General features: G+C 37.4%; 1 protein-coding gene across 8 annotated transcripts in view; it reads left to right on the plus strand.

Moving 5' to 3' along the window:
• The window catches only part of dock7 (dedicator of cytokinesis 7), an 83,145-nt gene that overhangs the window by 25,465 nt on the left and 34,920 nt on the right, over nucleotides 1-22,760 (plus strand). For 2 of the 8 annotated variants that reach the window (XM_052140268.1, XM_052140269.1), the window contains exons 15-34: nucleotides 3,881-3,998; nucleotides 4,145-4,215; nucleotides 4,429-4,567; nucleotides 4,664-4,765; nucleotides 4,969-5,055; nucleotides 5,153-5,384; nucleotides 5,715-5,879; nucleotides 6,042-6,211; nucleotides 8,153-8,245; nucleotides 9,476-9,565; nucleotides 9,938-10,033; nucleotides 10,133-10,273; nucleotides 14,665-14,778; nucleotides 14,874-15,041; nucleotides 15,384-15,535; nucleotides 16,764-16,933; nucleotides 17,047-17,192; nucleotides 17,534-17,716; nucleotides 21,309-21,465; nucleotides 21,583-21,679. In XM_052140268.1, the coding sequence (XP_051996228.1) occupies nucleotides 3,881-3,998; nucleotides 4,145-4,215; nucleotides 4,429-4,567; nucleotides 4,664-4,765; nucleotides 4,969-5,055; nucleotides 5,153-5,384; nucleotides 5,715-5,879; nucleotides 6,042-6,211; nucleotides 8,153-8,245; nucleotides 9,476-9,565; nucleotides 9,938-10,033; nucleotides 10,133-10,273; nucleotides 14,665-14,778; nucleotides 14,874-15,041; nucleotides 15,384-15,535; nucleotides 16,764-16,933; nucleotides 17,047-17,192; nucleotides 17,534-17,716; nucleotides 21,309-21,465; nucleotides 21,583-21,679 (2,691 nt within the window). The remainder of the gene's footprint in view (nucleotides 1-3,880; nucleotides 3,999-4,144; nucleotides 4,216-4,428; nucleotides 4,568-4,663; nucleotides 4,766-4,968; nucleotides 5,056-5,152; nucleotides 5,385-5,714; nucleotides 5,880-6,041; nucleotides 6,212-8,152; nucleotides 8,246-9,475; nucleotides 9,566-9,937; nucleotides 10,034-10,132; nucleotides 10,274-14,664; nucleotides 14,779-14,873; nucleotides 15,042-15,383; nucleotides 15,536-16,763; nucleotides 16,934-17,046; nucleotides 17,193-17,533; nucleotides 17,717-21,308; nucleotides 21,466-21,582; nucleotides 21,680-22,760) is intronic. The other 6 variants (XM_052140270.1, XM_052140271.1, XM_052140272.1 and 3 more) reach the window with 3 other exon arrangements.

Raw genomic sequence — 22,760 nt, forward strand, 5'->3', positions numbered from 1 at the left:
GAATAATACTTGTTGTTGCGCCTCTAGTGTTTATTTTACCAGAAAACTGTAGCGATACGTCGACTGAGGCACGTAAAAGTCATTCGCAAAAACGTAGCTGTAGTAACATGATTCTATGAGACCAGGTTGGAACATTTCTTCCCGAAAGTAGGACCTTTTTTGTCCTAACCAGGCGAGCAAGCAGTGAGCGACTTTTAACAATATTTGACATTTTGAAAGTTGCTTGGTTTCTATTTCTGTGGCATTACATTGTGGCCGCAGTGTAATTCCATTGCTCCAAAATCCCAATCCAAATAGCTGTAGATTTAACAACACATATGCTATGATTGGCTGTGAATGTGATGCGTTGCCCCAAATTTTTGCCTTTATTGTGGACAGACAAATTGCTTATTGCTGGAAACATCCGTGCCTGTTTACTGTTTAGTATTTATTGATGCTTTGATATCTCAGATGTTTTTAGCCAATCCTGAGTTCACGTGTTTTACTGTGTTCAGATGTACGGAAAGTTTATCAGTTCATGTTTGTGCAGTGATGAAATCTTCAAACTTAGCAACTCTTAATGGGCATGTGTCAAAGCACAGCTACCGTAGGCAGAAAATGTATCTGTCAAATATTCAGTCACTATAATTGTGGAAAAATGTTGGCCATTCAAAAGATTTACTGGGATGGTATATTGTAAAAGAAAGGCTACAAATAATTTTTCATACCAACATTTTACAATCAAAGATCTTTGGGCAGCATTTAAGTATTTTCAAAATCTTTGTAGAATTTTAAGAACATATTAATATTGTTATAGTTTTTGTATAGTATACTACTTGATACCAATATAACACGTAATTGCTAGTTGTTTTGTGACTGTTGAATGTTGCATTTTGAAACAAATATCTTAACATTAAAAAACTAATATGACTGAAATGGCAGATTTCTTAGATTTTCTTGTTATACTTAATAAACCAGCTGTTTAAATACAATAAGTAAACAATTTATTTATTCAAATGGCTGTTTGAAACTATCTGGGGAAGTCATTCACTCAGCTTTTAAAAATTAGGGTGAAAAACAACTTGATAGAATTAGCATTTGCTTGCCAGCTCACTTTTTTTTATGTCTGCTATGCTTTTGCAGTTATTTATGTGTTGCATACATTAGCACTCTGTCAGTGTTGCATTTGTGACCATATATTGTAATTTACCCATCACATGCCCATGCTAACCACTCCTGTTAAAACAGATGCGGACAGTTTGGCCTCAGTCCATGGTTGTGGACACAGTAAACATGGTCAGATTCCCTTTTTGTATCCAGAGGCCATTCAGGGTGTAGGAGTTTGGGGAGGTGGTCGATAGAAATATCCTCTCCAATGTCCATTCTTTCACCCTGCAATACATGGAAAATGATTAACCTGCGTTAATCTGTTAATCTGCTAAATGTGCTGAACCAGATAGAACTAAATGTACGAATTTTTTGGGGGGCTGGAATTGCACCACATATTTTGTTTAATTAATCTCTTGTTTGCATTCAAATGCAACATGTATGGAAATGTAAACTATTTAGTTAAACGTTTGGAATACTGATAGAATCATTGTAATGGAGACAATTTGAATTCTCTCATGAAGATTGTTGATGCTTGAGTACATCGTCAAAGCAGTTCTTCAATTTGTTGCCCCCCCTCCCCTTCTTCTTGAACAAAAGATCAAAGTATAAAAGTACTAAAGTGATTTGATCACCACATCATAGAAGATGCAGTATTGAGAGTGCATGAGATATGCATGCTCCTTGGATAGTCTGTGTGACCTTTGCGGTCTATGAAGGCTCCCGTAGGGGAGATTACACGTCACTGCAGTATTTCTTTCCATTCCTTCAACCTCATAGTGGAAACGGCTGTGCAACAAAAATCTGAAATTTAAAATCAATGGGGATTCATTTTAATCTTCAAAACGTTGTCCCTGACTTTTTATTTTAAGGCTTTTTAACATGTGAACAGAGATTTGCGTTTAAGTTCTGTTTTCTTGTGCAATTTATATAATTTAATTTATGCTTGCAAGTTGCATGCTTAAAGTACCAAAACTACCATCATAATACCACATTGTTTTGGACATTGAACCATGGTTATCCCATATTTATTTTGGACCACATATCATGTTAATGCCACAGTATTCTTGGAATACCTTGGAGTTCCATGCAAGCACCATGGGAAATAAATGTAAAAATCATTCAGTTAATTAATGTAAAAATTAATTCACCATGTATTACGTTCTGTTACCATCAAGGTACCATGGCGCAGCCACAATACTTTTTTTAAGGACAGTTAAGAGTTCTATTGTATATTTTAGAGGTCTACTGTGGATTTTGCTGAAACCGATAACTTAAGGACCCAGCACACACAAGCTCTTTTTCGTTCTTTGTTCAGAGATAAAGAGAAGTTCGAAACAGCTGAGCAACGACATACTATTTACAAACATTCAGATACCGGCCACACCCCTGGGGGAGGTGTTTAGAGGAATATTTGAATATGAAGACACTCAAGACTACATGTAAAACATGAACTAATATGACATTAAAATGTGAGAATTCACATGAGATCAGTTTAAGAAGCTGTTTTAACTACTTGTGATGAGGTGGAGGGCGTGGCTGGCCCGTAAGGGTGCACGGCTGTCAGTGAATCAGATGATTATCATGAGAACGAGATAAAGGGGGGCCGGAGACGCCAGTTCGAGAGAGAGAGAGAGAGAGATGCATGCAGCCATTGTGAACACGGCCATAGAGTTGCGAGCTCGGGGCTGGTGAATTGGAGCGCTTCCTGATGGATGGGTAAAATAATCTCTGTTTTGACTCTGTTCTTCTCAGTGAATTTGTCCTAAGTGCGAGCTGAATCGTTTGTCAGGTTAAAGACATTTTATAAATAAAATTTATCAAAACACTAACATTACATGAATGCACTTAAAAGTACCAAAAATGACAAAGCCAATACCATGTTTATTGGACATGTTCCTTTGAGTTGCCTACCGTATAAATATCACAATATATTATAAAAATACCAAGGTTTTACCATATTGTACCCTCACTGTACCATGATATTGCCACAGCAGGCTTTTGAGAAAGCTAAGTTTGATAAACTTCATCTTGTGCTGTGTCCAAATGTGAAAAGGTGTCATTAATTAATTAATGCTACACAATATTCAGTATGTAGGCTACTAAAAGAACATTTTCAAATGATGCTCCTAAAATAATGTGTGACCCATGTGGCTACCTTCCCTAGCAACCAGGCCAATTTGGTTGCTTGGGAGACCTGGATTGAGTCACTCAGCACGCCCTGGATTTGAACTTGCGACTCCGGGGGTGGTAGTCATCGTCTTTACTCGCTGAGCTACTCAGGCCCCCCGACATTGTTTTTATCAATGTCTTGCTAGATTCAGTTTATACCCATTTGTGATGTATTTAATTATAAATTAATTTGTAATGTTTTTTGTGTACAAATCAATACATATATTTTTAGCACGTGACTGGGGGGTGAATGGAGGGTCTTGCCTAGGGTGCCAAATGGGGTAGGACCGGCACTGTTGAGGGTTGAATCAGTGCCTTGGGCACTGACATGGCAAAATATACTGTAAACAAATTCAGGAAGTTCTCTTTACTGAAGTTATAGTAAAATAGTCCAAATGTTGGTCTGTTGTCAAAAAGCAGTTATTTGTTTTCAGTCTATAGATTAAAACTTGGTTTTTATACAGGATGTAAATCAGTCTTTCAGCCATACCTTTTGCGTTCTGCTCCATATTTAAATTTTTTATTTCCATTGCTCCAGTTTTGTTACATTTTAATAAAAAAAGTGTTTAATGTTTCATGTGTAAACATGATATTCCTTTCTCTTATCTACCTGTATATGTAGGAACCTCCTGTATGTGAACCCACAGAGCCTGAATTTTGCCAATCGTCAAGGCTCTGCACGCAACATTACAGTGAAAGTACAGTTCATGAATGGAGAAGATCCCAGCAATGCAATGCCTGTAAGTTAGTATGCAATAACGCACAACAATTTACTGATGCACAACAAAAGTTGCGTAGGATAGGGCTCTCTTGAAGGGCTGTCTGAATAGCCTTCCTGGCTACATGACATAAAATACCTACAGTTCTTCTCTCCTTGGTCTTGTAGGTTATCTACGGTAAATCCAGCTGTGCAGAGTATTCCAAAGAGGCGTACACTACTTTAGTCTATCATAATCGGTGAGTTCATGTCTAGATCTCATTGGCATCGTAAATCTGTGCTTACATGAGAGTATTTACATCAAAGAAACATCAGCTCATGGAGTGACAGGGTTGCAGTAGCTCTCGTTGACTTTTGAGTTGAAGCTTTTTGTTTCTTTTGCACAGGAAATGGATTGATGACCTTTTTATTTAAGGTGCTTACAAGTAAATTCCTCAGTTTTGTTTTTTCAGATCACCAGATTTCCACGATGAAGTTAAAATCAAGCTACCGGCCTCGCTGACCGACCACCATCACATCCTCTTCACTTTCTATCATGTCAGTTGTCAACAGAAACAGAACACTCCACTGGAGACGCCTGTTGGATACACGGTACATGCAGTTTTAGGACTCGCCTCACGCTAATAGAGAATACATTCAGTATTCATGATCACCCCTTTATTGACACTTTGTCTATTTTTCTCTCAGTGGATTCCTATGCTGCAGAGTGGACGCTTGAGGACGGGTAATTTCTGCCTACCAGTGTCTCTGGAGAAACCTCCTCAGTCCTACTCTGTTCTCTCACCTGATGTAAGGCCATTTCTCTCATGTCCATTGGTAAAGATGAATTGGTTTGATAACATGATTGACCAGAGTAATGGTTTTGTTTAGTATTTATATACTGCATAGTGTTAACTGTATTGCTTGCATTTGCTTCAATGTCACAATGAACTGTTTCTGTAAGAAATTATACTGAAAGCTGCCTCATTGTTGATGCATTCATGTTTGTCTAGGTTCCTCTTCCTGGCATGAAATGGGTGGATAACCACAGAGGGGTTTTCAATGTTGAAGTTGTGGCTGTATCCACCATCCACACACAGGTAATTGGTGGTTAACCAATTTTTAAAGTTCACCCCCACCACCTCACCAACAAAGGCATAAATGTTTTTTTTTTGTGTGTTTTTTTTCTATCCTCAGGACCAATATTTAGATAAGTTCTTTGCTCTGGTGCATGCTCTGGATGAGCACATGTTCCCAGTGAGGATAGGAGACATGCGCATTATGGAGAATAATCTGGAGGCTGAGTTGAAATCCAGTATTGCAGCTTTGAATTCCTCTCAGCTGGAGCCTGTTGTGCGCTTCCTCCACTTACTGCTGGACAAACTGGTGCTGCTGATGGTGCGGCCACCTGTTATAGCTGGCCAGATAGGTATAAGCCCTCCCACCTTTTAACGCATACAAATCTTTAGATGTGGGAAATTATCATGATCAGTCATAAGAAAAAATCTGTGCACAGTATCAAGAAAGAAAATATGTGAGGTGAGTAAATTATGAAAAGTACAAGTTTTTTTAGTTTTGGTTGAACTGTCCCTTTAACATTAAACAAAAATAGTATATAGCATTATTGTTTACCTTAAACATTTTAGTATATTATTCATTTGTCTTTTTTATTTCATTCAGAATCGCATCAATCAATAGGTAGTGTGCGGAGTCTTGCTGTTTCTTAATTATGTTGTTTTTGATTTGATCTCTACTGTAGTGAATCTTGGCCAGGCCTCTTTTGAAGTGATGGCATCCATAGTGAACCGGCTACATAAGTACTTGGACACCAGTCAGGATATGCATGGTCGAAACAGCCTCCTTTCCTCGTATATACACTATGTCTTCCGCCTGCCCAACATGGATCCTAACTCTCCCTCTCCAGGTCAGGTTTAAGTTATTTATTCTTTCTTGATTTTGTCCAGAAGTGAAAATATTATATTGATCTTGAATTTCGTGTCCTTCTGAGTATTGTTAGTTAGAAAACTAGTGTCAGAAATCTAATGCTGTGAATGTCTGTTCTATTTTGTCGTGTTCTGCATAATAGGCCCAGGAGCATTGGGTGGCTCGGTGCATTATGCCACCATGGCCCGTTCTGCAGTTAGACCCGCAAGCCTCAATCTCAACCGCTCTCGTAGCCTTAGCAATAGTAACCCAGACATCTCTGGCACTCCAACCTCCCCAGATGATGAAGTACGCTCCATCATCGGCAGTAAGGTAGGCAGACACTTATCAGTAGCAATCTATGGTACATTGTCTATTAAATTAAATAAAGTAACAGTTGGTTATAGGTTATGTTTAACTGTACCATTAGAGGCTGTTGTATTTTGCTGTAAATACTTGGAACACAGCGTCATACATAAATATCCAAATACATTTTATTAGTGCTGTTGTTGAGGCATGCTTCGATTACCTCCACTGGATGTAAAACTTTGCGTTCATTATTATTTTTAAAGAGGTCATTGACCTTCTTCACTCAATTGCTGACTGAGCATGTCCCAATATTACAGTTCAACCTATATCTCACCTGCAATGCAAACTTTAGCTGGGACATTTTACACAGCCCGTTACACCATCTCGCAAAAAAACCTAAATGAAATGCAGCAAAATGGATGCGTGTTTGAGATTGGAGACCAAAATCCATCGAACTTCTACATTTGTGCAGTAAAAAGGATGACACTAAATGTATTAATTTTCTGTCTTCTGGTCAGTAGAGTTAGTATTTGAATAATTAACTGATGATGAAATTGGTTTATACTCTATAATTAAAAGTTATGTGAAATATACACAATACAATTCAAAAGTATGGACAACTATGCATTTTTTACTGCTTTCCACATCTTAAAATATTAGTCAAGTAATTGAAACTATGAAATGACACAAATGAACGTGTGAACTATGCAGTGACCAACTCATCCATTAAAAAAGCTAACTTTTAATTCATAATTTTAGTTTAGGAAACAAATATATACATAAGCACAATTTATATTTGTCTACAAAATTAATTGAAAGCATTTAAGCATAAGCCTTTAAGATCAAAAAGTGTTTAAGAATCCTGTACATTTAAATTAAAGTGAACTTTTTGTTAAGCCAGATTCACTACTTCAGTGCCTTGGTAAGTTCTGGTTTGTGTTTTGTTAAACCTCATCAGAATGAGCATACGAATTTAAGAAAATGTACCTGCAGATATCCTTCTATGCTAGGGAACCATTAAAGGGATAGTTCACCCAAAAATGTCAATTCTGTCATTGTTTACACACCCACATATTGTTCCAAATCCATATGACTTTATTACTTCCAATGCACACAAAATTTGAAAATAAGTGGTTAAATCTAGCAACTCTTGTTACATGGAGAAAGATTATTAAAAAAAAATATTTAAATAAATGTTCACGTGTGAACTATGTAGTGACATAATTTAACAAAAGTTGCTGGATTTATCCACTTAATTTGTACGTTGCTCTATCCATGCTTCTTGTTTGTGGGTAAAGCTGCCCCATTCTCCTTACCTAATCTGACACACAAGAAGATACAGTATTTGGCATAATGAAAGATTTTGTGTTCCAAATAAAAAAGAATGTCATACATGTTTGGAACAAATTGAATAAAAGATGTCAGAATTTGTATTTTAGGGTGAACTAGCCCTTTCATTTGACAAATCCCCCAAGCATGGAGTTAACAAAATTTTCATGTGGTATAAGAAACAAATATGCTGTTGAATATTCTCATGGAAATGTATGAAGAAACATACATGTTGCAGTGGAAATCATGTTATATTGTAATTCATAAATGACAATGTTTTTCATATATTGAAAAGTTATAAATATGAGGTCAGTCTCCCCAGCAAAGCAAATATGTAACTGTGTGCTGACGTTCTTTCACCTGTTTCAGTGAATGAAATCCACCTGATTTCCCAATCATGTTTTCTGTGCAGTCAAACTAAGCCTTTTTTACAGCTTTATCTGACACCCAATAAATGTGAAGGTATTAGTGAATACTCCAACCTGTTGCTTTTCAAAAATGAGAAATTAATATAAACTAACTTGCTCCCTTTTTCCATTTGTTTCATTGATCTGTAACCTTCTGACCTTTCACTGTTCCCTTGCTTGCTTGCTTGCTCCTGTCTGTGACCCTTTTGATGCCACCCTTGGCTCGCAGGGCTTAGATCGCTCCAACTCTTGGGTGCATACCATGGGGTGCAAAAGCACCCCCTGGGGGACCAGCCCTGGCTCAACAGCTGATGCTAAGCAGGTCATTCCGAATATCACAACCCCCTTAATTTAATACAAAGCAAAATCCCCCCCTTTACTCTCCCAATACCACTAAAACCACAATGTGCATTAGTTCCATTGCTCACATCTCTTCTCAAGCACCTGCTACCTGAATTAGCATATTCTTAGTTAAAATACCAGTAGATTCTCAACCACTTCCTATTTTTGTTCAGTCCCGTCCTGCATCGAATCTCTTCATCTCCCCTATTTGCCATTTTCACACAAGCTTTGCATGGGTATAATTAACCAATTTCCACTCTCACTTACTTTCAATTTCATTTTGGCATGTCATACTGTTTGCTGCATGTCCATGTATGTGTGTGTATGACTGGTTTGTTTGTCTTGTGGAACTTTTTTTTTCAGTAAAACTTTACAAAGATTCAATTTGTTAACATAACAACATTCTTTAATGTGAACTAACAATAAACAATGCTTTTACAGCATTTATTAGTCATTATTAATGTTAATTTCAACATATATATTAATACATTTTTAAAATCAAAAGATGTAATACCAGTAGTTAACATTAGTCAATGTAATATGAACTAACAATAAACAATTGTATTTTTATGAATGAACATTAACTAATATTAATAAATGCTCTAAAAAATCTATATATTGTTCAGTGATCATTCATTATAACATATGCATTAACTAATGTTAATGAATGGAACCTTATTGTAAAGTGTCACAGTTTTATTTTTGTTTTTATTTTTTTTTTGTTTTTTACAAACGGTACCTGGTTACGGCTACCATTTTTCTCTTCTCATTACTCAGTGCCTGTAAGAGTCAAATTCATTTAAACATACATGCTTAAGTGCTATTATTATTATTTTTTATTATTATTTTAAGCAGCAGCTCACCAAAACATAATTTTCTTTGAATCACCTCTGTCTCATTATTAAGTAGACTGTGTACAGCTACTATCTCTCTGTAGAAAAATATTGAGAAAAGTAGTCAAGAAATTTGAAATAATATAAACAAATATATCAGAATCAGAAAAAAGTTTGTCTGACAGTTCAAAATTTGAATTGAAAGATTTTATTCACAAGTAATTGTAATTGTACAATTTTATCTCAAGTTTGTACTGTATTATCTTTTATGTGTGTGTTTGTGAGTATATGTGTGTGTAGATTTGTGTAGTGAATGCAACACATACTCCTGTCCTCCACTAATCTATTGTCACCCTTCCATTCATTCCCACCCATAGGCCATGGAGCGCAGTGGCAAACGCATGTCATCGCACACTGAGAGCGCCAGTTTCTTACAAACATTAACAGGACGCTTGCCGACCAAAAAGGTAGAGACCTGTAAGGCAGGAGTCAACCCCCTCCTCGCCTCACCTGCGCCTGTCTGCCTTTGAATGACTGTTTGTTGTTTTTTTTGTTGTGGTAGTCGTGTTCTTGTGGATGCTGGGTACATGTACTTCTCTATGCTGTGAATGCCTCCTGAAGTAGTATGGAGCACCATGTTGGTCTTGCCCCAGTAGCAGGGACTTGTACTTTTTATCTGTGTTCGATCTTTAGAATAATGAACCCTCTTGCAGCAACACAATGGACCTTATGTCAAAGAACCGTTTCATATCCCATAGTAGAGCTAAGACAAAATGAACCATAGGAAATGTACCTATTAAACGGTGAATGGTTCTCTGATGGTTCCTTCCTGTTCTCAGCTCTTTCATGAGGAGCTTGCCCTGCAGTGGGTGGTTAGCAGTGGCAGCGTGAGGGAGGGAGCTCTGCAACAGGCCTGGTTCTTCTTTGAACTCATGGTAAGAACTGCTTCTTTTATGATAAAAAGCGTAGTGTTTGCTTTTGAGGTTTGTTAGAAGAGCAAGATGTTCTATCAGTTTGTTTCTGTCTTCTTTCAGGTTAAAAGCATCATCCATCACTTATACTTTACTGAACGATTGGAGTCTCCCAGGAAGAACCGCTTCCCAGAACGCTTCATGGATGACATCACCGCTCTGGTTAGCACCATTGCAGGTGACATCGTCTCACGTTTCCAGAAGGTGAGGAAAATCACGAATGCACAAATGAGTGCATTGACCTGTTACGTTCTGCTGTATTTATTTATTTGCTCTCCGATTTTTTTTATGGAAGAGCCTACACCCTTATGGATCTCTTTTCACATTTCGTGGCTTGTAATGGGGAATTAAACTACAGCTGTGTACACTTATATAGTAGTGAATGGAAGACTACAGCAAATGTTATTTCCAACAGCCCACTATTTATTTCCAAAAACCCACTACAGTGGGTATTTCCAACAGTGCCCACCCACTTTTTCAGCTGTCTGGGTTTCCGGAAGTATTTTTCCCAATTCATTTTTGCATAGGAATTTTATAAAATCCTCCATAAAAGAATTGTAAGCCATGAACCAAACCAACCAGCTCTGTGGTGAATCAGAACACGGCAAAATTTGTTTTGAGGCAAAAAAGTATTTGAAAAGACAAGATTGTGTACAAACTACAATCCCGTGAAGCATTGTGAATTATATAATTGAATAAAAAATTATGGATTTAAATGAAACCGTTATACTGGATAGTTTGGATAGAAAATTCTCTCATCATCTACTCACCCTCATGTCATCCAAGATGTGTATGATTTTATTTCTTCTGCAGAACACAAACGGATATTTTTAGAAGAATATTTCAGCTCTGTAGGTCCATTCAATTCAAGTGAATGGTGCCAGACCTTTGAAGCTTATAAAGGCAGATAAAGGCAAGATTAAAATAATCCTTAAGACTCCAGTGGGTAAATCAATGTCATCATTTTGTATCCGATCAATTTTGGGTGAGAACAGACCAAAATGTAACTCCTTTTTCACTATAAATCTTGACAGCAATTTCCTTGGCAATCATGATTTGTGTAATTGAGCTTGAAATCATGATCGTACCTAGAGACTGCAATGGCAAGATATACAGTGAAAAAGTTTTATTTTGGTTTGTTCTCACCCAAAACCTACTGGATCATTTCAGAAGACATTGATTAAACCACTGTCAAATGGATTACTTTAATGTTGCCTTAGAAGAAAGGAAGTCATATACATCTGGGATGGCATGAGGGTGACTAAATGATGGGTGATCCATGGGTAATTTAGTCCATGGGAATTCCGCTATAAGCTGAAATAACGCAGACTGATGGCTTCAACAGAAGCATATAACATCGATCAACAACCTTGAAAGGTCTTATCTTTAAAGGTTTATAAGTTATTGTTGGAAATCTACTTGTCTATGGAAAAAATATATGGGATTTTTACTGCCAGAACCAGACTGTTATGCTGTGTTATGGCTGTCAGAAGAGAGAAAAATGCCAAAGTTACTGTCACTCTCTCAGCAGCTATATTTGAAACCCCATCAAAGCAATGTTGACCAATTTCTTATATATATATATATATATATAAAACTAGGGCTGCACGATTATAGCACAAGTCAAATTTGTCGATTATTGCCCTTGATATTGTAATCGTGATTATTAATGTCGATTAAAATATAAAATTACTGTGACGTCACAAAGCAACTGTTTGCTTCTTCAGAGTTGCAGATTTCGATGGTGGATATGAGCTGCGGTCCAGTTTCGTTTCAGCATTATATTGTATTGTATTTTTTATTGTAATAATGTTTGTTAAGGTAAGGCATATCAAAATTATTTTAAATGGATATCTACGGTATAGAATAAATTAAATTATTGCTAAATTGCTGCTTAAATTATTAGTCCACGTACAGTAAATAATATGGCATATTCAAATTTATTAACAGCTGATTTAAATTGACCAAGTTATTGCATTCAGTAAGCCCTTAGGTGGCTAAACAGTGGACCATTCATCCCATTAGATCTTCAGTGGTGATCTTGTTCATGTAAGATCATCGTTAGATAATTTTTTGCCTCAGTGGTTGCACTTTGGAAATTAAAAATGGTAATTTGCTATTGGAGTTTGTGCAATTTGTGAAAATGTTAAATCTACCAATAACAGCTGCGTAGCAAATGGGTCTTATTAGAACAGACGCGATAAAAATAACTGTGATTCCTGAAATATGGTATTCATGCCATATTCTTTATGTTGGCTACACCTCCAAAACACACTTAGAACAGTTAAGCTGAATTACTTTATTGCTATTTTGTACAAATCAAATTCACATTCGCCTACTTATTAACATGACAAAATTAAACTGTTATTACATTTTTAAGAAATTGTGCACAGAAATCGAGCAACGCGACATACTCTCCCATTACAATGACTGCTGTCACTCACTGCCGGTTTACACTGTTTGAGAACTGTATTTCGACGCAAGCTCAGTGATGCTCCGCACAATGTTCTGCACTCTCGCGAATGCTCATTAAAAACAAAACTCAACTGTCTCATCGGCATAATAAATCAGTTATTTACACCACATCTGTGCCTTGATTAGAACGGGATCGTTTTAGCTTTGTCGTGTTGCTCATTTGCAGTGTAGTTAACATCTACGTTCAAAGCGAGCGGTCCCATATGCAATGAATCCAAAATAATTACAAAGTGCTTTTCATTCTTGTTCTTCAGCTTCTTTTCAAGTGTCAAGTGATGTTTCTTCAGTATTAATTTTCGTGTGCCATGCAAACAGAGCTAAAACATCAAGCAAGCATCTGGGGATTCAGATGGTTTAAAACTTGCGCATTAGTATCAGTTGTCATTACAGATAGGTTGGAGGACTACTCTAAGCGGCTCTGATTGGCCATTGCTTTTTCATTGCTCAACGGACATGTTAGTTATTGGTTAGAATATGGTTGGAATATAAACCATTGATGCAAACGGAACAGACTTAAATTGAACGCTGTTCAAGATTACATGATCGTGGCAGCCATAATCGCGATTAATTTTTCGATTAATTGTGCAGCCCTAACACACACACACTGGCGGCCAAAGGGTTGGAATAATGTACAGATTTTGCTCTTATGGACAGAAATTGGTACTTTTATTCACCAAAGTGGCATTCAACTGATCACAATGTATAGTCAGGACATTAAGAATGTGAAAAATTACTATTACAATTTGAAAAAAAATAAAAAATCTGAATTACAAATATTCTCATAAAAGAATCCTCCACGTGCAGTAATGACAGCTTTGCAGATCCTTGGCACTCTAGCTGTCAGTTTGTCCAGATACTCAGGTGACACTTCTCATGCACCTTACAGTCTAGCTGATCCCACAAAAGCTCAATGGGGATCCATAACACTTTTTTCCAATTATCTGTTGCCCAAAGTCTGTTTGTTTGCCCACTCTAACATTTTCTTTTTGTTTTCTGTTTCAAAAGTGGCTTTTTCTTTGCAATTCTTCCCATAAGGTCTGCACGAGTCTTCTCTTTACTGTTGTACATGAAGCTGGTGTTGAGCAGGTAGAATTCAGTTAAGCTGTCAGCTGAGGACATGTGAGGCATCTATTTCTCAAACTAGAGACTCTGATGTACTTATCCTCTTGTTTAGTTGTTCATCTGGCTTTCCACATCTATTTCTGTCCTCGTTATAGCCAGTTGTCCTTTGTCTTTTAAAACTGTAGTGTACACCTTTATATGAAATCTTCCTCAAAATTATTGACTGATGAGTTTCTAGAGAAAGCTGTTTCTTTTTTTTTCTTCCATTTTTGACCTAATATTGACCCCAAGACTTGCCAGTCTATTGCATACTGTGGCAACTCAAAAACAAACACAAAGACAATTTTAAGCTTCATTTATCAAACCAAATAGCTTTCAACTGTGTTTGATATAATGGCAAGTGATTTTCCAGTACCAAATTAGCAAGTTAGCATGATTACTCAAGGATAAGATGTTGGAGTGATGGTTGCTGGAAATTTACATTTACATTTATGCATTTGGCAGACGCTTTTATCCAAAGCGACTTACAGTGCACTTATTACAGGGACAATCCCCCCGGAGCAACCTGGAGTTATGTGCCTTGCTCAAGGACACAATGGTGGTGGTCTTGGGGTTCGAACCAGCGACCTTCTGATTAACAGCCCTGTGCTTTAGCCACTACGCCACCACCACTCAATATACCACTCTGTAATGTCTTTAAAGTACCAATTTCCTTCCGAAACAGTAAAATATGTACATTATTCCAAACTTTTGGCCCCCAGTGTATATATGTATTAATAAATAAATAAATGTGTATATATATTAATGGATAAATATATTTATGTTTAATAAACATATGTATTTATTAAATCAAGGGTAATATAATGAAGAATGATGTTATAAATTTACACTGATAAAAAACAATTGTTAAATAAAAAATATGTTTACTAGATTTATCAGCTGAAACACATCATCTCAGTCTGTAAAAATTCTATTCCATTGATGAAAATATTTGGAAAGTATGTGTGTGCTGTAAATGGTGTTGTATTAGCATATTTGTCTGATCAATATCCTTTCAGGATCTTGAATTGGTGGAAAGGCTCAACACAAGCTTAGGCTTTTTTCTCAATGACCTCCTGTCAGTCATGGATAGAGGCTTTGTCTTCACTCTAATCAAAACTTACTGGAAACAGGTATCATCAATTCAGCTTTAAACAAATAAATGACAAATCACCCCAAAAGCATGGTCGGATGCACACGTTTCATTTTCTATTCCTCCTATGTACAGGTGTCTACCAAGCTCTATGCACTACAGAACCCCACTCTAGAGTCTCTGAGGCTGGACTTTCTGAGGATCATCTGCAGCCATGAACACTATGTCACTCTAAACCTGCCCTTTAGTCTGCTTACACCCCCAGCCTCCCCATCTCCTTCCGTCTCCTCTGCCACATCTCAGGTATGAACTCAAACTGAGACACGTAAGCTGTGATTATCTCAAATTTTGTCTATGAAAATGTTGTCATAATTGAATCACTTCCATGTCATTCCGAACCCAAATTAATTTCTTTAATGAGATGTTTTAACAAATATTGTAAACTGTGGATAGTTCCATACTGGAAAGCTTTAAAACATCTCCTTTTGTGTTCTACATGAAAAAGAAAGTCATACAGGTTTAGAATAACATGGGGGTGAGAAAATAATGATGTAGCCAAAAATGAAATTCTGTCATGATTTAAATTAAATGTACTCAAGTCTTCCTTACATTTGTTTGACTTTGTTTTTCAATGTCTCCCACCAGAGTTCGAGTTTCTCTACCAATGTGCAGGACCAAAAGATAGCCAACATGTTTGAGCTGTCTGTGCCCTTCAGAGAGCAGCATTACCTCGCTGGTCTCATTCTGACAGAGCTGGCTGTTATTTTGGACCCTGAGGCTGATGGGCCAGTACCCTGGTGTGTGTCATGGCTAGTCTTCATTTTATTTCTTCATCTTGCTAGTAGCTATTAGATTTACTACTACTTTTTAAATATTTTATCTTAATACATTTACTTCTGTAAACTTTTTTGTCTTGTTGGACTTAAATATGTGATTTTACACAATTGGCAAACCTGGTAATATCAGGTAATTTTACATTTGTGAAAAAATATATATTGTGTGTTGCTTGTGTAGAATAGTCGCTTGCTCAAAAGTCATGGTGATTTGCAAGCAATTTATTCATTTGAGTCAATAAATATGTGAAAATTGTTTACAAATCGGTCTGAGCCATTCATTAGTGAATTGGTCTGAAACAAAATGATTTTTAAAAATCTGTATCCAGTAATCACAAACGACAGAAACTGTCATAAAGGGTGGTTTTGGGTTGGGTTTCTGGTTAACCAAGTTATTGAAATTTTATGACATTTCATATTTAACTTGATGTTTTGTCTTACGACTCATCTGAGAGATTTGAAAGGAATAGTTCACCCAAAACTGAAAAATCTCATAATTTACTCACCCTCATGCCATCTCAGATGTATACGACTTTCTTTGTTCTGCTGAATGCAAACAAAGGTTTTTAGAAGAATATCTCAGCTCTGTGTGTCCATTCAATGCAAGTGAATGGTGGCCAGAACTTTGAAGCTCAAAAAAGGACATAAAGGGAGCATAAAAGTAATCCATATGACTCCAATGTTTTAAACCATGTCTTCTGAAGTGATGTGATAAATGTGGGTGAGAAACAGATCAATATTTAAGTTCTTTTTTCCTCTAAATTCTCCTTCCTTTCCAGTAGATGGAATGTGAATGGCCAAAAACACAAGAAGAATTATGCAAGGGAAAGAGGAAATCTGTAGTGAAAAATGACTTAAATATTGATCTGTTTCTCACCCATACCTATCATCTCACTTCTGAAGACATGGATTTAACCACTGGAGTCTTATGAATTACTTTTATGCTGCCTTTATATGCTTTTTGAGCTTCAAAGATTTGGATCCTGTTAACTTGCGTTGTATGCACCTACAGAGCTGAGATATTCTTCTAAAATCTTAATTTGTGTTCAGAAGAATAAAGAAATTAATACACATCTGGGATGCCTTGAAGGTGAGTAAATGATGACTGAATTTTCATTTTTGGGTGAACTATCCCTTTAATACTCTTAAACTCCATTTCACTTATAATGCACTAAATGTGTAATTGCTATAGGATGTTTGGTCTCCATAAGAAGGTCATCAGCGTGGTCCATAATCTGCTCTCCAGTCATGACTCTGATCCGCGCTATGCTGACCCTGAGGTCAAAGCCAGGGTTGCCCTACTCTACCTGCCACTCATAGGCATTGTCATGGAAACCCTTCCCCAACTTCATGATTTCACTGGTATGGTTTCCCTTTCGGGGGAATTTGATACTCCGTATGCAGAGCTGAGTAAAAACAAAATTTCATCCATTTGTTTTTCAGTTTTGTATTTGACCCATCTTTTACAAACACAGAATCACATAATCAGTGGGGTCGACCTGGTAGTGAGGAGCAGGAAGCTGAGGGCAACAGTATGATCAGCCAGACTGTTGCTATGGCGATAGCAGGTACCTCTGTTCCACAGATGTCACGGCCTAGTAGTTTTATGCTCAATCCACAGGTAATGTGACACAAGTCTTTTCATCAAATGTATATCTCTTCAACATTCAAGGCTTATACCCCTTTTTGCTAATTTTTTTATCTTTTTACTTCATAGGTTAATTTTGTTGTGTTCATAAATTGTGATTACATGTCATTGCAACCAAGTTTTAGACCAAAGCTTATAATGTAACAATAAAATATGCAACCTGGCATTTAAAAAAATAAAATAAATCTAACGTTGATTTGATATCACACTTAAAATATGCTAAATCTATTTCTATCCCCTCTAGCTATCTATCTGTTTTTTATCTTTTTTGTACTTAATTTTCCATTAATCCATTCACTTATTTTGTTCTCCAGGCCACTCGTCAGCATGGTTCATTCTCAGCTGAGTCCAGTCGCAGTCTCCTTATCTGTCTGCTGTGGGTGCTGAAGAATGCGGATGAGATGGTGCTTCAGAAGTGGTTCACAGACCTGTCTGTTTCCCAGCTCAACCGTCTGCTGGACCTGCTCTACCTCTGTGTCTCCTGCTTTGAATACAAGGTATGAATAGGCATCATCTGTGGAAGACTTTACCTTAAGGTTCATTTACATGGGTTTTAAAGCATTTTTTTTATCTCTACCAATACACAGTGCACCCAAAGTATTTGGACACTTTTGGACATGCTTGAAAAGGTCTGAATGGAATTGCATAGGATCAGGGACTCCTAAACCTTTTTTTTATCAGCTGGAGCCCTTTGACCTAACTGAATTATTTGAAGTATCCCCTGATATTTTAAGTATTGATAACCTTTCGAAATATAGTTAATTTTACAACTTTGCACTTTGTATTATTCCTATTATTGTTGTATTTTAATGAATCTTTATTACAGTTATTGTTCTTTTCTTATAATATTTACACATTTTATTTCATTTTATACATAGTTTAATTTCTACCTCTATTAGAGATTGCACTACAGTCACAGACCATTTGAATTGTAAATGTAAACATTTATTTTAGTAATTTTTTTTTTTTCCCAGATTAGTTTTTTTTGTAATGCATGCCTTTCCATTTGTATTTTATTTCTTGAAATGATATAGCTGAAATTGACCTTTTCAGTAATTTAAAATGCCATAATTGAAGTAACAAAGCCAGGGCTGTAGCAACCGTTATAACCTGGGGTGGAGGTCGTCCCACTTACGTCTAGAAATATGTTTAGGAAATAAAACAATTTTTTTTAGGAACTTATACATTAGTCTATATTTCAAGTTTTGACTGCCAAGCGAGGAGATAGTAAGCGACCGCCAAAATGACACCTTTAAGACCCATCAAGCCTCCGTCAACCAGTCTGTTTGGCAGTGAACAGAACCAACACACAAGCGGTTAACAGTACAGGCCAAGGAGGAACAGAAATCACCTACTGTTCAATCAACAGCATTTGTGGCATAATATTGATTACCCCAAACATTAATTTCGACTCGTCGCTCCTATTCTTAAAAAAAAAAAGGGAAAATCTAGGATACAGTGTGGCACTTACAATGGAAATGAATGGGTACAATGAAAGTGAATGTGGCCAAATTTTGGAGGGTTTAAACACAGAAATGGGATGCTTTTTATATATGTAAAATGACAGACAACATTCTGGAATTATCCATCAATGTATTTAAAATCTGATAAATGCCTAAAATATTTTCCTACACAAAATCTACACTCTTTCACGGACCGCGTGGAGTTTCCTCACAAACCCCCCCGTTTGGGAAACCCTGCATTAGATATTGGATATGTGGCATTTGCAAACAGATGCTTTTAACCAACTGGTCCCGAGGTGATTTTAGAGCTGGGCGATAAAACAATATCGATATATATCATGATAAAGAAAATCCACGATAAGCTTTTGAGGAATTTTCTATATTTATTGCGTGTCGCTAAAACACAAGCAGTTCGGCTTTCTCAGGCTGTGTTTCCACTGGGGCAGACGAAATCCGCTCAAAGGCGCTCACAGCGCTAGGAGAGAGCTTGCTTCGCACCGCTGCCAATCCTACGATCCACCTTGCGAGCATGACGCTCTGCTTTCAAACGCTCTCAGCTTCGCTCACAACGCGTCAGTGGTAACGTAGGGTCAGACTGGATGAACTTGCTAACTCTAGCTGCCTTGCTAACAATTAGGTTATGTCGGACACCGGATTTATTCCATCCACCGCAATACTTCATGACAACGGTTGCGCCCGCTCATCGTCTCTAGTGAAGAGCACGACAGAACAACAGTGATGTGGACAACAGCTCTGATCTTTCTGTGCTGTAATCTTGAATATTGTTCTCTAGCACCAAACATGCATCATTTCTGCCCTGTCCCTCTCCGCACGCGTTACCTCTTTTTCCTGCATGTGTGTAGACATGAAGTGCTGCATGAGTTAACGTGGTTTCAAAGCACCTTTTAGACCATAAAGTTTTTCACTTCTAAATGTATCTTTATTAATAAGCATGTTACGAGCCTTTAATAATAAACAAATCGATTTCTGTTCTAATTTTGTGAGAATTAATTAGATGTCTGGAATGGATAAGGAAAGACTAAAATTACAAGTTGGTTGACTAGTCTCTCACTTTAATGAAAATATACAAATGTTTTTTAAATAAAAAAAAAATCATTTAAATAAAACATATTTCATTTTAATGTAAAAATATTCCAACAAATACTGGACTGCTGTCACTATGCTTCAGCACAAACAGATGATCTTTTAAAGTCCCCATGAATTAAAAATTGACCATACTTGCTTTGTTTGCCTAAATTGATCGCTTTGTGGTGAACAATTCATCCATGCAAGTCAATCCACACAAAAAAAATTTTGGGCTTCGTAATCTTTAATCAAAATCTGAAAATTACCCGACCCTCTGCATTGGAGGACCTTGCCTGATGACGTAGGTTTGACGGTTTAGGTGTCTCCTTAACATCCGTAACCACGCCCCTCCAACTGACAGTAGACAGGCTGCCTGTGTGTTTGCGAGCATTGACAGCATGTGAAAGGAGAGATGGCGAGAAGGTGCATTTTTGGTTGTGACACTCACGGAAAACTTTTTACCATTCGAAGCCTCCGCATGTAACGGCTCAAACATGTAAGGTCTGATTCCCCCCATGACGAAATGATCCTCCGTGTGTTCCTGTTCTTCTTCATCTTCCTCCTCCTCCTGTTGCAGGAAGGGGACTGCTGGCGGTGTTTCAGGCGGCGAGTAATCCTCAACAACCTATTGTAAACTTGCGTTAAGATCTGCCTCCATTTCTGAATGAAACACCTACTTTTTTAAATCCAATCAGGTGCTAGTTGGAAAAAAAAGCCACGCCCACTATTTTGCCTCATTTAGTATTCCATTTCTCTCGGAAATACGTCACAACACTGGAGAAAAGTCGTTTGCAACTTCCGGGTTCACGGGGATTTTAACATTCATTTTCAATTAATAAATGGTAAAATTGGTAACATTGGTAAAAGATCCCGCAGACACCACTGCTTTGACTGTCTCTGAACCCCCTGTGCAGTTTTGTAGAGACTATTTTGACTGTTTAGAATTAATTTTTTCTTCTTTTCTTCCGTCAACTTTGAAATAAAAAAAGAAAGTGCAATGTGCAAATGTATATCGTGATAAATATCAATATCGAACAATATGAAGAAGTTTATCGTGATAACAATTTTGGCCATATCGCCCAGCCCTAGGTGATTTTTCTGTGGATGTATGAAATTCCCCTCAAGTATATACAGATGTACTAGCAGAGTAATCACAGGTGTAGTTCATCACCTTAAAAGTTGGCATATTCCAAAAATTTGGACAAGCAACTAAGGGTCCAAAAATGTTTTGTCTTAAATTTGAAAAGTATTCATACAAACAAACTTCTATATGAGGAATAATTTGCTTGAAACGTATATGTGCTAATGTTTCTTTAAAATGAGTGTCATTTTGTTTGATATTTTGTTAAATATTGCAAAGACATTCATTTAAGTGTGGCTGTACTTTGTGTCCAAATACTTTTGGGGCCATTGCATCTGTTGTCTCTCCTTATTCTATTTATCTTTCTATTCAGCTCTGAAGATTCTTATTGCTTCGCCTACTGAATGTTAAAAGTAATCTGTGTTTGTGTGTTTCTGTCCATCCATCATATACAAAAAGGCCCATTTTTTGTTCATGCAGGGGAAGAAGGCATTTGAACGAATGAACAGTCTAACCTTTAAGAAATCTAAAGACATGAAGGCAAAGCTGGAAGAAGCCATCCTGGGCAGTATTGGAGCCAGACAGGAGATGGTGCGACGGAGCAGGGGACAGCTTGGTTAGTGAAAATGCTGGTTTATTTGGACACTGTTCTGTTGGAAATACAGGGTAAAGGCTGAATGACCTTTTGATATATATCCTGACTGATGTATATTTTATTACCTTGCCCCATCAGAGAGAAGTCCATCAGGCAGTGCTTTTGGGAGTCAGGAGAATCTGCGCTGGAGGAAGGACATGACCCATTGGCGTCAGACCAGCGAAAAGATGGACAAGTATGGTTTATTTATTTATTTTCTTTGTGTGAATGTGTTCCTGAGCTAAAATCAAACTTGGATTACATTACATTACAGTACATTAGCATTAGGTAACTTATGGCACTTTACCACTGCAAGTTACGGTTCGACTCGACTCTGCTCGCTTTACTTTTCTGAGTTTGCTTTTCCACTGCAGTTTAGTGCTGCCTCAACGTGTGTGGGATTATAGGCTGACCATCATAGTTGTGCCACCTCTACTGCCGTGACATCATCTTAAACGTGACACAAAATTACTGACCATAAACAATAACACGACCGCTAGCTGTTAGCTACTAGCTCATTGTACTGCATAAAGCAGTTGTTGTATGGTGATTTTACACATTTACATTTATGCATTTGGCAGACGCTTTTATCCAAAGTGACTTACAGTGCACTTATTACAGGGACAATCCCCCCGGAGCAACCAGGAGTTAAGTGACTTGCTCAAGGACACAATGGTGGTGGATGTGGGGGTCAAACCAGCGACCTTCTGTTTAACAGTTATGTGCTTTAGCCCACTACGCCACCACCACTCCATACACAAGTGTAACAGTTAATTGGCCTGGTTGTTTTCAAGCAGAATATTGAGTTAACGTAACAAAATGTACCATCCTCCATCGTGGATTCCAACAACGGTGTGGCCGAGTCCTGGGCTATTGCCATAGATTGCGTCCATTTGGTCGAACCTCTTCCACTTTCTTCTGTTTGGACCACTCCGGCTGTTGTGGTCCTTGATGGTTCTGTAGTCACTTAAATTTTGTTTAACTTTTTCCTATACTGTTGGTAGGTCTAGTGGTAGCCGTGTGCGGCCACCAGCCGAGACACTTCCTGAAATACTTTTTCGTTTCGCATCATTTCATTCGCCGCGAACGAGAGGAACGTCTGCACCTCGTTTATTGACCACGGCGTGGTTTTGTACACAGCTATTTCTTTTTACAATTCCAAAGTTGTGTGAACAAATGTTATCGCCGTTTATAACTTTAAAACTAGCGGGTTGATGTCCCGTGTTGCAAATCCAGTGACGCTGGTAGTGATGATTCTCTCATAATCAGTGATCTGC

Source organism: Xyrauchen texanus, chromosome 13, assembly GCF_025860055.1.
Source record: "Xyrauchen texanus isolate HMW12.3.18 chromosome 13, RBS_HiC_50CHRs, whole genome shotgun sequence".
Taxonomy (NCBI): domain Eukaryota; kingdom Metazoa; phylum Chordata; class Actinopteri; order Cypriniformes; family Catostomidae; genus Xyrauchen; species Xyrauchen texanus.